The sequence below is a fragment of the Malus sylvestris genome, chromosome 10 (genome assembly GCF_916048215.2).
Source record: "Malus sylvestris chromosome 10, drMalSylv7.2, whole genome shotgun sequence".
Classification (NCBI taxonomy): Eukaryota; Viridiplantae; Streptophyta; class Magnoliopsida; order Rosales; family Rosaceae; genus Malus; species Malus sylvestris.
Genome location: NC_062269.1, coordinates 12417837 through 12433510, shown reverse-complemented (window position 1 = coordinate 12433510; position 15674 = coordinate 12417837). Strand labels below are relative to the sequence as shown.

At 38.5% G+C, this 15674-nt stretch overlaps 1 protein-coding gene across 4 annotated transcripts; it reads right to left on the bottom strand.

The window, feature by feature from the left end:
* Positions 1 to 850: 850 nt before the first annotated feature.
* Positions 851 to 4116, bottom strand: LOC126584119 (pollen-specific leucine-rich repeat extensin-like protein 4). Of its 4 annotated transcripts, none has more exons than XM_050248581.1 (2): positions 2386 to 4116; positions 851 to 2313 (listed from the first exon to the last, which is right to left on the bottom strand). In XM_050248581.1, the coding sequence occupies exons 1-2, from the start codon at positions 4093 to 4095 to the stop codon at positions 1030 to 1032; spliced, it is 2994 nt and encodes a 997-aa protein (XP_050104538.1). In that variant the 5' UTR covers positions 4096 to 4116; the 3' UTR covers positions 851 to 1029. The 4 variants fall into 4 exon arrangements, with proteins under 4 accessions (XP_050104538.1, XP_050104539.1, XP_050104540.1 ...); XM_050248582.1 differs by having other exon boundaries at positions 2602 to 4116; XM_050248583.1 differs by having other exon boundaries at positions 2674 to 4116.
* Positions 4117 to 15674: the final 11558 nt, after the last annotated feature.

Below are 15674 nucleotides of genomic sequence, written 5' to 3'. Positions count from 1 at the left end.
ATTTAAAAAAATAAATGATGATGTGCTTATAATGAAAAGAAATACAATCAAAACACTTATATTTAGTTTTCCAAACAAACCTTTACTAACAGTGTAATTTAATCATAATAAAATTAATTTCGTTCATGATCAGCCACCACTTTGAATCATTTTCTCTCTTTTTTATTTTTTTATTTTTTTATTTTTATTTTACTTCTTTAGCAATAAATCCACGATAACACATATTAAGTTTAGCAAAAGAGAGAGCCAATGTAAGTTGCAATAGAAGGTAGTTGAAATTACAAATCTCACTGCAGAGGCGGCGTTAGGGATGTGTAAAAAGGCACAGTGGCACAAGACGCTAAACTTCTAAGGGCCCCCAAAATTTTTCATCCTACTACATATTACATATTAGTATAATTTTCTAATAAAAAAGTTTTGACTGAAAAGAAAAATCATCAACATAAGATTTTATCTACATTACAATTGATTAAGTGGAGCCTATACTTAATATCTTAATTTTCACTTTTCTCAAACAATAAGAAAACTTGTCTATTACTCTCTTTCACCTTTCTCAAACAATAAGAAAACTTGTCTATTACTCTCTTTCACCTTTCTCAAACAATAAGAAAACTTTTGTATTACTTTCTTCCAATTTCCTCTAGGGATACAATACCAACTTGTATATTACTTTCTTCCACAACCACATCCGTATATCTCTTTCAGTCATGCTCCTTTTTCATGGATGGACCTTAAATCATAATTTCATGGCAATTAGAAATCATTCCATTAGTAAGAGAAATATGTTGATTTCAATTAAGTGTTTTGTATTGATTGTTGAATTATGTATGAATATATTGTCCAAAAAATATTTTTTAAAATAAGGATTTTTTTTTATTTCATTCGCACAGGGCCCCCAAAATGTCAGAGACGGCCCTGTCTCACTGTATTTGCAAGATTCTCAAGTTACAAGTGAGTGTGTAAAAGGTGTTTTCGAACTAGAGAAAAAAATACAAAATAAGGCAAACATGTGAAATGATAAACTATTACTCAATAGCCTGGGAACATTGGCGGTGGTGGCGATGAGTATAGTGCTCCAATGTTTGGTGGTAGCACGAAGTCTGGTTGGGTTGGTGGCGGAGACTGCACAGGAGGAGGCAAAGGAGGAGATGGAGTTGGAGATGGGGGAGGAGGTGATTCGACTGGTGGTGGTGGGGATTCGACTGGTGGTAGTGGAGATTGGACAGGCGGTGGTGGGGATTCAATTGGTGGTGGTGGAGATTCAACTGGTGGTGGCGGAGATTGGACAGGCGATGGTGGGGATTCAACTGGTGGTGGTGGAGATTCAACCGGTGGTGGTGGAGATTCAACTGGTGGTGGTGGAGATTCAACCGGTGGTGGTGGAGATTCAACTGGTGGTGGTGGAGATTGGACAGGCGGTGGTGGGGATTCAACTGGTGGTGGTGGAGATTGGACAGGCGGTGGTGGGGATTCAATTGGTGGTGGAGAAGATTGAACAGGTGGTGGTGGTGAGTGGACTGGAGGTGGAGGTGACTGCACAGGCTCTGGAGGAGATTGCACAGGCTCTGGAGTTGGTTCTGGTGTTTGAGATTGTGGCGGAGGAGATTGCACAGGCTTTGGTGTTGGTGGTGGTTGAATTGGATATAATGGATCTTCCTTAGGGCTACGACCAATTGGGCTTGGTGAAGGTGCAGGTGATAGTGGTGTCTCAATCTCTAGTGCTTCTGGTGGCTCTGCCTTTGGTGTCGGTGGTGGCTCTGCCTTTGGTGTTGGAGGCGGCTCAACTTTAGGTGCAGGAGGAGGCTCAACCTTTGGTGCAGGAGGTGGCTCAACCTTAGGTGCTTGCGGTGGCTCGGCCTTAGGTGCTTGCGGTGGTTCGACCTCAGGTGCTTGTGGTGGCTCGGCCTCCGGTGTTTGGGGTGGCTCAGCCTCTGGTGTTGGAGGTGGTTCCGCCTTTGGTGTTGGAGGTGGCTCAACTTTAGGTGTGGGAGGTGGCTCTGCCTTTGGTGAGGGGGGTGGTTCGGCCTTTGGCACAGGAGGTGGTTCGGCCTTTGGTGTTGGCGGTGGTTCAGCCTTGGGTGTGGAAGGTGGCTTGGCCTTTGGTGTAGATGGTGGCTCAGCCTTTGGTGTGAGTGGTGGCTCGACTTTAGGTGCGGGTGGTGGCTCGACTTTAGGTGCAGGTGGTGGTTCGGCCTTGGGTGTGGGAGGTGGCTCGGCCTTGGGTGTGGGTGGTGGCTCTGCCTTTGGAGTGGGTGGTGGCTCAGCCTTAGGTGTCAATGGTGGCTCAGCCCTTTGAGTGGGTGGTGGCTCAGCCTTTGGAGTGGGTGGTGGCTCTGCCTTTGGAGTTTGTGGTGGTTCGGCCTTAGGGGTCGGTGGTGGCTCTACCTTTGAAGTTGGTGGTGGCTCAGCCTTTGGTTTGGGTGGTGGTTCAGCCTTAGGCGTGGGTGGTGGCTCTGCCTTGGGAGTGGGTGGTGGCTCAGTCTTGGGAGTGGGTGGTGGCTCAGCCTTAGGTGTAGATGGTGGCTCGGCCTTAGGAGTGGGTGGTGGCTCAACTTTCGGAGTGGGTGGGTGCTCAGCCTTTGGCGTGGATGGTGGCTCAACCTTCGGAGTGGGTGGCGGTTCAACCTTTGGAGTAGGTGGCGGTTCAGCCTTTGGTGTGGGTGGTGGTTCAACCTTTGGAGTTGGTGGCGGCTCAGCCTTTGGTGTTGGTGGCGGCTCGGCCTTAGGCGTCGGTGGAGCTTCAACCTTCGAAGTAGGTGGCGGTTCAACCTTTGACGTTAGTGGTGGCTCAGACTTTGGAGTGAGTGGCGGCTCAGACTTTGGTGTGGGTGGTCGTTCAACCTTTGGCGTTGGAGGTTGTTGAGGCTTTGGTGTCTTAGGCTTTTCGGGTGTAGAAGATCCACCACAATGCTTGCTGCAATCCACAGGCTTAGTTACCACAGGGAAACAAGTCTTTGTGTTTTTTTGCTTGGGCCTTCCCGGCATGCAGTTGCCCGAATCATCCAACATTATCTCCGATTTGGGATTAGGCATACATTTTTGAGCCTCCCCACTAAAATAATTGTAAGAAAATGTGAAATTGGCCACCTTAGGCAACATACAAATCTTATCAGTCACAAACCCTGTCAACCTGTTGTACCCAATATCCAATTCCTCAATGCTCTGTAGCCCGACAAAGCTCTTTGGTAAAGAACCTATAAATCCATTGTAGCTCACCTCAAAAACTTGCAATTTTCCAAGGTTTCCAATCTCATGAGGGAAGCACCCGCCAAGCTGATTGTTCATGAAGATCAGCTCATTCACATTGCGCATGTTCCCAACGTTGTGCGGGATGCAACCACTGAAATTGTTAAATGCAAATGAAACAACAGAAACCTTGGAGTTTCCAATCGTCTCTGGAATTACCGACGTGAATCGGTTGTGGTTCAAGAAAATGGCATCAAACTCCTTGGTGAAAAGCTCCGGAGGCAGCTCACCTTCGAAGCCGTTGAACCTGAGGTCAAGGTACTTGCAATTAGGCCATCTCAGGACGACTCCAGGAAAACGACCAACGAATCGGTTGTTGCTGATGTCGAACTCATACATAAGCGTCAACCTTCTGCAGCTTTCTGGGATGATACCGCAGAATCTGTTGGAGTTGATGTGGAAGAGAGCGAGGTCGGTAAGGAGCCCCATTTCGACAACGAGATGTCCTGCAATGTCTGCATGGTTGAGATCTATGCCGGCCACCACGTTCAAGCTCGGGTTGTCGAGTGCCGGAGCGCAGAACACCCCTTTGTAGGCACAAACATTCTCCCCTACCCAGTTAGCGGTGAAGTTAAAAGGGTCGGAAAAAATAGCTCTCTTCTGCGCCTGGAGAGCGACGTAAGCCCTTTTGAGCCTGTCGTTTTCAAATTTGAGATTGGCGTCGACTTGAACCTCGTAGTTGTCTGGGAGGTCGCCATTCTCAGGGAGAGAAGTGAGTTGGCGATGGGCTATGTGAGCGGCTTCGGCATTGGATAGGGCGAATGAGAGAGCTGGAAACGAAGAGAGAATGAGGGAGAAGAGAAGAAAGCAGCAACCCAAGGCCGTGGGGGAGAGAAAAGATGGAGCCATGGATGAAGTGGAGTAACTTGGCTTTGCCCAAGGCTGCTTATAGAGGCGAAGGGAAGGGAGGTGGAGGGAAGCAGTGATATTCTTGGCATGTGATTGAATGGTTGGGAAAAGACACAACTCATCGTTTTGTTTTAGCATCGGAAATTATGCTGGTCTTCTCATTATTTACATGCACACTCCACAAAGTTTGGAGGTACGTTCAAATTTTGTAGCCTAAAAATTGACATTTGACTAGGTCCTTTTTTTTTGCTCATTAACTGTCATAGGGTAGATGCTTGCATTTAATATAGTCATTGAAATTAATAAAGTCATTCAATACATAAAACAATTCAAAATCGTATAGTTTTTAGGACATTCATTCCCATATTTCATATTAATATGTAATTAGTTTAAATGCACCATTGATTCGGCTATATTTATATACACATTAATTTCGCTTCTTTGTGCATTCATCTCCATAATTTCGTACATTAATGTCTTTTGATTTATTTATTTTTTATTTGTCAAAGTCATTAACTCTCCCATATAATTTGCATGTAATTAATTTTTATACATCAAACATACAATAGGGGTATTTTCGGCATCCGAAATATGTAAAATGTGGCAAGTTGAATGTAATTAATGAAATCGCTTATGTGGATCCTAGTGTGACAACCAGTCCCTAAAATTTCGTTTTTATTTATTTTTAATCGAGGAAATTGACAAAAATGTCTAGAGGCAAGGATTTTGATTTATGTTGACCATCGTCTGGAAGAACGTATGACTTATTCTTTTGGCGTATTTTCGTAGTACTCGATGGTACGAACGTATAGGCAAAAGCCGTTTGCGAGTCCAGATTATAACGGTATAGTTACAGACGTTTGAAATTGGTTACTTACATTTTAGATTACTAAATTATTGAACTCCCATCTTATAGGAAAGAAGCCAATCAGCTTCAAGGATAGAAAATAAGGACCAATTAGATGAGAAAAAAAAAACATTTCCACCAATTAGGAGAGGAGAGAGGGAAGCTCTCAGCCTTCCCTTCCCGTAGCCATACATATGCAGAAAACCCGGCTTCGACCCGGGGTGGATTTTTGGCGATCCTCCGCCATTTTTCAAGCAGGTTTCACCCATTCATCACCTGCAACCTCATCCACACCCTTCCCCCTACCATCTCCATCCATATTTAAGGGTTTTTAGGTCCTAACCCACAAGGAACTTCACCGGAGCACTGGAGGTGCTGGACTGCGATTCCTCCTTTCTGGCGAGTTTCACCACCCATTACCACCCTTAATCAACTCCCCTTGGACCCAAGAACAAGACCCAACCAGTTGTAGGGATGTTGGAACACTGAGAAAGGAGAATCAAAAAGCACCCATTCTAGGGTTTCCGGTGGATTTTAGTGAAATTGGAGCTCTTCACGACCAAATTGGCCTTAGTCATAGGTATAAAAGTTGTTCCACTCAATGAGATCTTCATTTTTGTGAAGTTTGAGAATTTTTAGAAATAGTTGATTTTTCCGGCGAGTCGGGGCTGCCGACCACCACCCACGGCAGCCCGTGCGGCGGTGCATGGCTAGAGGGCCGTCGATACTATTTTTAGGCTAAATTAGATGTCTTGAGTTCAGTTTTGATGTTAGTATGACATTGGTTGATCGTTTGAACCTAAATTCTTTATGATATGTTACTTGGTAAAAACATGAATCGACAATCCGACCATTGGATTGTCACCAAACTTTAATATCTTATAATACATAATATTTGAAGATCATAGGAATTTACGGATCGAGAATCCGATATACGGATCTTCTTGAATTAGAATTGTAAGTTCATAAAATAAAATGTTGACCACCACTTGGTTTTGGCAATTGGCGGAGATCCAACTGTTGGATCATAATGAAACCTTAGGACATTGTTCTAGAAACATAATGTGGGTCCTTGGAAGTAATGGATCGGAAATCCGTGATGCAAATCTTCCGAATTGAATTACGTAGGGATGTGTTTTATGTAAATTATGTATTTTATCGGTAAGAACTCTGAGATGTCATTTGATAATTGTTCTAGGCGACAATGGTTTGTGATGTCTCGATATGCATGCTAGGGAGTCGTAACGCGGACCTCAAGTAAGTAGGTCTTTTCCTTTCTATCGTGTATATATATGATTGATAATTCCACAAACAGTTATAAATTGATTATTGCATATAATTACTGTGAATGCTTAGAAGTACAAATGTGAACTATGAATGGCTTGATCCCTGTTTATGGTACATAGGCAGTCTAACGAGACGTTAGATGCAGCCATAATATAAATGAGACTAAATAATTGAGACAATAGCCTTGTTTGGGAAATTGTGCAATGTGAGGGACATTGGTGGAAAATGTGAGATTTAACCTTATGATTTAGTGATGGGATGTTGGTTATAAATCATTGTGTGAAGGATCAAAAATTGAAGTAAAGAATCGTAAGTATTGATAGTTAGTTATATTAGTGTTTAGTTGAGCTTGTCACCGATAATTATTTCTGAAAATAAATAGTTCGGGAGTAGGGCATTACAGCTTATGCATTTTGTGTCATATTATATATATATATATATATATGTATGTATGTATATAATTGTAAATGTTATGACATGATTGAGTATTAGATTGCATCATGGTATATCCATATGTATATTAATTGCTCGTAATTATTATGAACGCTTTGAAGTGCAAAGGTGAACACAGGACACCCAGGTAAGTTCAGGTGAGTTTATGGTATTAGTTGAAATGATGGAGTTATGACATGACTACATGTAAGTTTTAGGCAAATCCGACCTTGTCGTACATGTTGCAATGATAGGCAACTCCGACACTGTCGTACAGGTTGCCCATGAGTCGTACATGTTATAATAGATGTAATTAGAGCTCATAAACCTGCACCCCGGCATTAGTGCTTGACTCCGACTTATGAGCTAGCATTGATTGATGAGATATGGATAAGTTGTACAGGTCACTATAGGTGACTCCAACTTATGTGCTAGCATTGATTGATAAGAGCTAGATTGATGAGATATGGATAAGTCGTATGGGTCATTATAGGTGACTTCGACTTACGTGCTAACGTTGATTGATGAGATATGGGTGCAGTCGTACATGTCACATTAGGTGACTCCAACTTGCATGCTAATATAGATTATTAAGCGCATGATTATTTATATTACTGATGAGTTGTTGGGTCGTGGTATAATTATGGAATTATTGTTGATATATTTTTTATTTCACATTGATACGTGATATGATTTTCTAGAAACTATACATGTGATGCATCGAGGGGTTATAACGTTTTAGAAGGTTTCTATTAAAAAATTTATTTCTAGGGCCACTCACCCTTGTTTTGTTTTCACCCTTCAGGTTTTATTAGATGAGCTTTCTTATTGTCGAGGATTCGTGGCAAATCTTAGTATTGGAGATTTCTATCGAGGGTATGATTCTTAATCCACTCTATTGCACTTACTTATGCTCTAAAGTCATGTGTGAAATGGGTTCATTCCCGCTCACTAGCGCACTCTGTTTTTTTTAGGCACTCTTAGGTTTAAATTTATTCACATTTTTTCCACATCATCATACTTTATGGCTTTGTCACATTCCAGGTGTTGGTCAGCACAACTCGATTCGGAGTCCTAGTAGACATCTCGGGTCTGGGTGTGTCACTAGTCACTGGGTTTTTCTAGAGTAAAAAAGTCATGTTGGGTTTTTTATGTGTAAAATTGAATTCTATGGACTAAAGTCATATTTTCAGTTTACTTATTGTATGTATGTCATGCTGCTAGCTATGAGAAGCGAGGAAAAACCAAGGCTCTAAAAAACGCTAAGCACTAGTCGGGCGGCGGGCGCCTAGGTGGATGAGGTGGATTTAGGGAAATTTTTTGTATATCTTGTAAATAAGTGCATTTTGACACTTACAAAAAAATTATACTTGTATGAAATCCATAGATAAAATAATAAAAGAATGATAAAATGCAAAAAGAATATCCAACAAGTCCAAATATAATAATACATAAACATTAAATAATACATTATTTTTAAAAGTATATATGTAATGTAGGAGTTTTAAGTATAATAATATGATGGTCTTAGAAATACCAAATATAATAAAATACTATTCCTAATATATTATATAACATATTTATTTAATAGTGAAGAGTGAGTAATTATTTTTTATTTTCTTTTATTATAAATTATAAGTGAGTAGTGGGTGATTATAATTTATAACAGTGGAGAATGGATAATTAAAAGGGGAAAGTGGTGGAAACCGGTCAAATAGAGAGGATGGTCATTTACATCTTGGAAACCGTGAAGACCTTTATTTTGGATTCTCTCTGTTTCTTTTCCTCCCATTATTTGATTGCTCCGCCTAGTTCCTTATCTTCTTCTTCCTCTGTATAATTTCTCAAAACCTGGTTGTGGCAACGAATTCCTCATAGAAGAAATCCCAACTTCCCAAGTGTCCAGTCTATGTCAATTTCTCATTATTTTCCTGCAATTGCAGATTTGTTTTTCTAATTGCTTCTAAACGTCTCTCTCACTCTCTTCCCTCACGCTCTCTTGCTCCATCACTCTATCTTTCTCCAGATTTTATGTCGTCGCATTCTCTTTTACGCGAAGAGTGAAGCTGCGAGACGTATATAGTTTTTTTTTACAAACCCGCCTAGTTTGTCGTCTAGGTTGCCTAACTCGCTGAGTCGGCCGTCTAGCCTGCCAAGTCGGCCACCTAGACACTGCCTAATTCCCTTGCCGATTTACTGAATGTTTCTTGTATAATCGCGGCGACAGCCTGACGCCCAGCGCCTAGGCGGCTGCCTAGACCCTTTTTTCGAACAGTGGGAAAAACATGGAACCAATCGCATCAGCTCAGGTCAAGTGAACAGAAAAAGAAGATGAAAAGCATCTACTCACAAATCGAAAAGTGAAGCTTATAACTTGAGAAAAGTACAAAATGTGGTGAAATTGAGAATATGTGTGTAGTAGAACATAAAGTAAATAACACACAATGTCTACGAGGTTTGACAAGCGTGCTTACGTCCTCAAGGCAGCAACAGTATATCTCTCATTATCAAACTGAAATTACAATGCAATGAAACAAGAGATTGTATGTTTTCTTCTTTGTAACATTTGTGAACTAATAGGCCTTTATATTGGAAACCATATAGTTCTCGACTAAGGCCAAGAAATGTAAAAGTAGGCAACACACATTCAACATTGTAGGCGACAGGAAGCGGTGGGACTTTGCCTATTTCTTTATGTGGGTCATCCACTTTTATAACATGAAATTCATTAATTGAAAGGAGACTTATTTTTAGGTACACATGTTGGAGCTCCATTTAGATTTCACTTTGCTCCTGTAATTCAAATGTCAACACTTTATTCCTTGAAACTTAAAACGGTTTCACTTTAACATTTTGATTCTCTTATTTCTGAAACTTCTAGGACGCCTCCTGAAATATATGCGGGACCCAACATTCAATTAGATTATGCCACATCCTTAATAAATTTGATTATAATCTCTATTATGTCTTAAACATTCAACAATAAGAGAATATTAAGTTTAAAAGAAATTGAAGAGATGAAAAAAAAAATGATTAGTTTGGCGCACTCAAAATCAAATCCACATGAGAAATTAACAGATCTACAGCAGTGTAGAACGACTTTTAAGTTTTATAGAGTCGACAGTTTTAGGAGGCAAATGGAAACAAAATGAGTTCTAAAGGGTAAAATAGAACGAACTTTGAGTTTTAGAGAATAAAATTACAACTTTTGAGTTACAGAGAGCAGAGTGAGATTAAAATCGAGTTCCAGGAACCACTTAGCATTACTGTCTAGGCTTAACCATTGCCCCTCGTCTTTAGTATGAATAAGATCGTTTGTTCAAAAATAAAAAGTAAAATAAAGTTCTAGGGAAAGTAGGTAAAAGTAACTGTAAAAGGATAAGAATTTGTACAAAGAGGACTGGGCGCACAGGTGTAGCCTCGCTAAAACCTTGATGGTGATAAGTCTACATGAGTTAGAATCCTTTTATTGTTAGCCTTATGAGGTTATATAATTAAAACACAAACGAATGAGTAACTGACCTGATTCCAACGGTGACCATGGAAATCGAACACAAAAGTAGTAGGGCACGGCAACACCAGGATCTTCTTTAAACTCCTAACCGGATACAACTACTTTATGGGAAGCATTATGTTGTGTGTTCTAGGGCTTATAGGGGCCGGTGTTTTTATATAGGCTAAAAGCTAGGGTTTCCTTATAGGCTAAAAGCTAGGGTTTTCATCCATAAAGGAAACTAAACTTACTTTATTAGCCTCCAAGTCAAGTATCACAATCATATGCAATTAAGGATTCTATCAATCCTATTTCCAATATAAGACACCTTATATAGGATTGATATCTTTAAGAGACCAAATCACAATTAACATTATTCTCCAATATTACATTCCTATTACATGTTGTAGACCACTTAAAGGTTGATTTATATTGGATAAATCCAACATTCTCCCACTTGGTCTACAAAATGTAATATTCACGTTTATACTTGAGATTGGAGACTAATGTCACTTTAGTGGCCATGTAACAGTGATTACATCTCGTCCTTAATGCAGCTTCTGTCAAATGCATTTCTTAACATGGAACTAACAAGGTTGTAGAGTTGACACAACCCAGAACCTTCATAATCACACATGCTAAGATCCTCATTCACATGAAACACAAATTATGATCAAGAGATGAAACTTTAAATTAACCAGAATGTCTTACTTTATATCATCTTAGGTCCACCTTATTGCAACTCATAAGTTACACTTTATGCTTCTTCAAAGCCTTAAATCTGCCAATGCAGGTATCCTTCATCTAATGAAACCACCATAACCTATAGGTGTGAATACATCTCCAAAACAATCATGCATCACCTTCATTAGATCAGTAACAATACAAACAATGTTTGTAACCAACGGACACAACTGAAAATACCAAATAGGCACATGTCCAAGTAAAATATCCCAAAAACTTCATAAAACAAATTAATTCAGCACTTGTGAGCAAGATGAATTAATATGTTTTTGACACTGATTTATGCACCATACCAGTTACTTTCATAGTGATTTCCAACACCTGCAGGCAAGATGGAAATCCTCACAACTGAGGCAGTACATAAACCATGCCATGCCATTTAATATGCAATTTGATAACAACTTGATATCTGATATATATTTCATCAGATAGTTGACTAGCACTCGAAAAATTTGACTTAATGAATCCAACTGGAGATTAAATTGAATACATGGATTCTATACATACCTTATAGGTCATCTGCAAATGTAAGGCATTACTAACACGAAACTCAAACTCCCACTGATCTGCAACATCATTACTTAATTTGCAAATCAATACATAAATCATACTTTTTGAAAATATGCCTTTGGGAATAGCCTTACTCAGTCAATGAATGCATATTACCTTAATGAAAGGTACAACTAAGCATGAAAGCATTCACCACTGTTACACAAAACATGCATCCAACAACCATCTTATATGTATTAATAAGTCCACATTCACGCTAAGTCCTTATGAGCCCCAAAACAAATGATCAACCGAGAAATCCAAATGATTGCAAGTAACAGAAAAATGTACACATATACCAAGTATCCATTCATGCAACTTAAGCATATTATGGATAATCGAGTAACATAAATTCATGGAAGATAGAATAATGCTTTAATAGATTCATGCAAGTCCACTTAATGCTCACAATTTTAGAATAACTTCCACTAAGTTTTCAGAGTTTATACTTGCAAATAAGTTAATGAGTGTGAAGCCCAATTTACTAATTCTCCCACTTGGGCAAACACTCTTTCAAAGATGTACCTAAATAAAATTGCTTTATATTTTAGACATTACAACCAACACAAAGTTGTCAAACAGAATTTCAGTAACGAGGTACACTCACTTTAGAATTAATCATAATTAATTTATACGCTTGATTGCTACTAAATTCATACTGATCAAAATAGACATACTAATCTTAATAAAATAAAAATACGGAGCCGTTTTGGGTCAAGATAGTAGTCTAAAGTGACGTCTCAAAAAGACCAACACAATCTGTCAGTAAAAACTGTCTGTACGAGCATGGGTTACTAGTAAATTCACCATAATTAACATACATGGCAGAAAATTACGAAAATTAGCAGATGCATAGTAGACATCTATATGTTGAATATATCCAAAATTCAGGTCATTTGGTGACCATTAGACGTGTCATTCACCCTATTTAATTCAAGACACGTAATCTGCCAGAAACAATTATATGCATCTATCATGAATTTATGTATCCATAACAAATTCAATTTCATATCATTTCAATTTCGATGTCCAAAGGAAACTTTAGTAGTCAAATTTCATCCTCTAAACCGACATCATAGTTCAAATTGAAAAGATTTACAAGTATAAGATTTAAACAATGTGTACCTTAGCAATCCTTGATTAACCTTCATGGGTCCAATACTTTGCACCAACAAGTCTCATGAAAAGATACAAAATACACCATGATGCAACCGATTTCCATGCCTTCAAATCACAACCTTTTATGGGGCTCATTGTGGAAATATTTTTTTCACTAATGGCATGGAACTTTATCCCAATAAACTTCATAAAACTAAATTAATTTACACATGTAGGCAAGAAAATTAACTAGTTTCTAGTACTAGATTTTATGTCACAAAAGTTCCTTCATGAAAACTTCAACACCTGTAGGCAAGATGAAGGTTTTCACAACTTCTGTGAAATAAAACTTATACTATGCCATCTTAATTAAACTAAAAGAAGTAATCCACACCTGTGGGCAAGAAGATTATCCCTTTTATTCTAATTAAGATGCAAAGTTGACCTAAGTAACTCAAAAACACAGTCCCATCGTCAACTAAGCCGTTGCGACTTGCTTAGTTGAAAAGGCATTGGTCAACTCCGCCCTGAAACAATACAAAAAGTCACATGGATTAATTAACTGTAAGTGACAAAATTATAATAACCTGATTCGAGCTTCAAGTCTTGCCAACAAATGGCACTAATTCCTTCATGACTCCCTTTGACATTAAATTAATCTCAAAAACCTAACAGCATACTTGAAGGAGATTAATCACATATAGGACAAGTTTTCACCACAAGAATGTCAATACTGATCATTATAGAGTCAATTAGAAATACCTTATGTAATGTGAGAGAACAATACATTCCTTTAAATTAAAAGCTAAATCACTCAAATCAAATTGGTTCCTTTCCTTTTATATATTTCTTTCCGTAGTACAAAACTACTAAACATAGCATTAAAATCATGCATTAGCTTTGTAAATACCAAAATAAATAAAAGGAACAACCAAAATCATTTTCTTTTCCCTTTATGGCACATAAAAATTTACTAATCAAAGTATTGTTTAAATTCTTTAGGCATAGGAATAACCACAAACGATAATACATGTTTGAAAATTCATGCTTATCAATTAAGTCACATACTTTGAATGGATAACATACCTCATGCCTTCATATGTTCACCACCTTTTATTAAACAAATGTATAATCAAATGATTAACCAAAAAGCTATAATTCAATACATTCCAAGCTCATGGCAATGTTCAAAATTGCATCATCTCATACATGCTTGAACCAAAATAGCCATACAAGTAATACATGCTTGAACCAAAATAGCCATACAAGTAACACTATACACGCCATTTGCTTAACAAATGCTTGCCAAAATATGGATGACTTACTTTCATGTATAAGAAATACATTAAATTCACTGACAAGCATGTATAAAGTTGATCTGCAAATAACTTAGCATATGCATCCCTGAAACGCAACTTTAATATATATTATCATAATCATACATGTAGGCACAATCTATGTACCAACAATAGTACTGAGACAATTTAAAAGTGAACCAATTCCGTCTCCTGCATTTAGAAAAATGTCAAGCAGCATTCGAAATCTCATGCCCATCTCTTAATTGTAATAATTTGGTAATTGGAGTTGAACTTTATTCAATTTACCTTGCAAACGCTAAGCCATAGGCGACATATATGCTCTTGCAATATCCAAACTATTTTGATAAAACAGTCTCAAACGAGTATGATAATCTATGCATATATCAATGTTTCTCGGTATGCCTTCTTTATGCATACAATTTGGATACTGGTGTTATAATAAAATTTACACATGTAATGCAAGCTCTATATCCATAATTGGCTTTTGAAAATTACATGTACTTGCTTAGATCATCAATCAATGGTTCTTGAATCCAACACAACCATTATTGTATATAACTGAACATGAAGACCAAAAGAAAATATCATACCAGGATCTCATATACCGATGACCTTCCCCATTGGGCTTGCTCGACGGAGGAATCTCAAGAAATTCTCCAATGCAAGGTTAGAACAAATGTAAATGCATACACATGCTTATAAAAACTTGAGATTACAAATGTACATAACCTATACTTTTGCCGAGTTCTGTCACGTGAACTTGTGACCTTAGGTATTGACCCGTATTGGGCCGTTGTCGTTGTCCACCTTGGACGCACCTAACATAGAAGTTCTATCACGTGTAATATAATAGAGCTCGCCTTGGAGCCCTTGAGGTGGTAGGCTGCAGTCTCTGGATGTGTAAAAAGCAACCCTAACCTTCATGGCTTCAACTTATACAATAGTAGCACACGGTCAACCAAATATTAGCATTAAAATTGAAACAAAACTCTGAAATATTCCATGGTTTTCAATCGTAGTTAATCAATGAATTAACTAATCAAACTTTTCTTTATATCCCTTTATCAGAACCGTTGGTGGTAATCTATTTTGACTAATCAAATTGGCTTTTATTGATCAAGCAAGCACATGTAAATAAAACCTGCATAACCAGTGGCTCGACCAAAACTTATTACATGCAAAACAAAGGCCTTATTTAAATTTTATACTTCAATCCATGTTTGGATCCCACTGCAAAATATTTACTTATTAGCACGATATACATATGTATATGCTTCTCCAAATTCCAATATGATTATACGATTGAAACATGGTTGTTTGTACCATACTTAGGGCCTCCGTATTTAGATCTCGTATAAATACTCGGGGGACTCAAATGTAATTATGTAATAAATAGAGGGGCAAATATGTAATAAGTGAGGAGCCCTTATTCTATAAAAGGGCCTCCTCACCTCACAAACCTCAAGCCTCACTCTCACATTACAAAGCCCTCTCACCCTCACAAAGCTCTCATCCTCACATACAAAGGCTCTCTCCCTCACAATCCTCTCCCAAACAGAGAAATACAATATCAGTGTGGACGTAGCCCAAACATTGGGATGAACCATGATACATCTTGTGTTCTTTACATTTCTTGTAGATTCACGGTCGGATTTACGTTGTTCCAAGACTTCAGGTTTTGTGCATCAACATTTGGAGCCGTCTGTGGGAAGCGACATGAAAAACTATGTCGGTCCTCTCTCAATTTTTGACCTTCGTCGTGGATCTGCAAAACCCAAAAGACAACCAAAACTCTCTCTGCCTCGCTCTT

Excerpts from the sequence above, each read along its gene's own strand:
- LOC126584119 (XM_050248580.1), bottom strand. The coding sequence starts at position 4,095 with ATGGCTCCATCTTTTCTCTCCCCCACGGCCTTGGGTTGCTGCTTTCTT.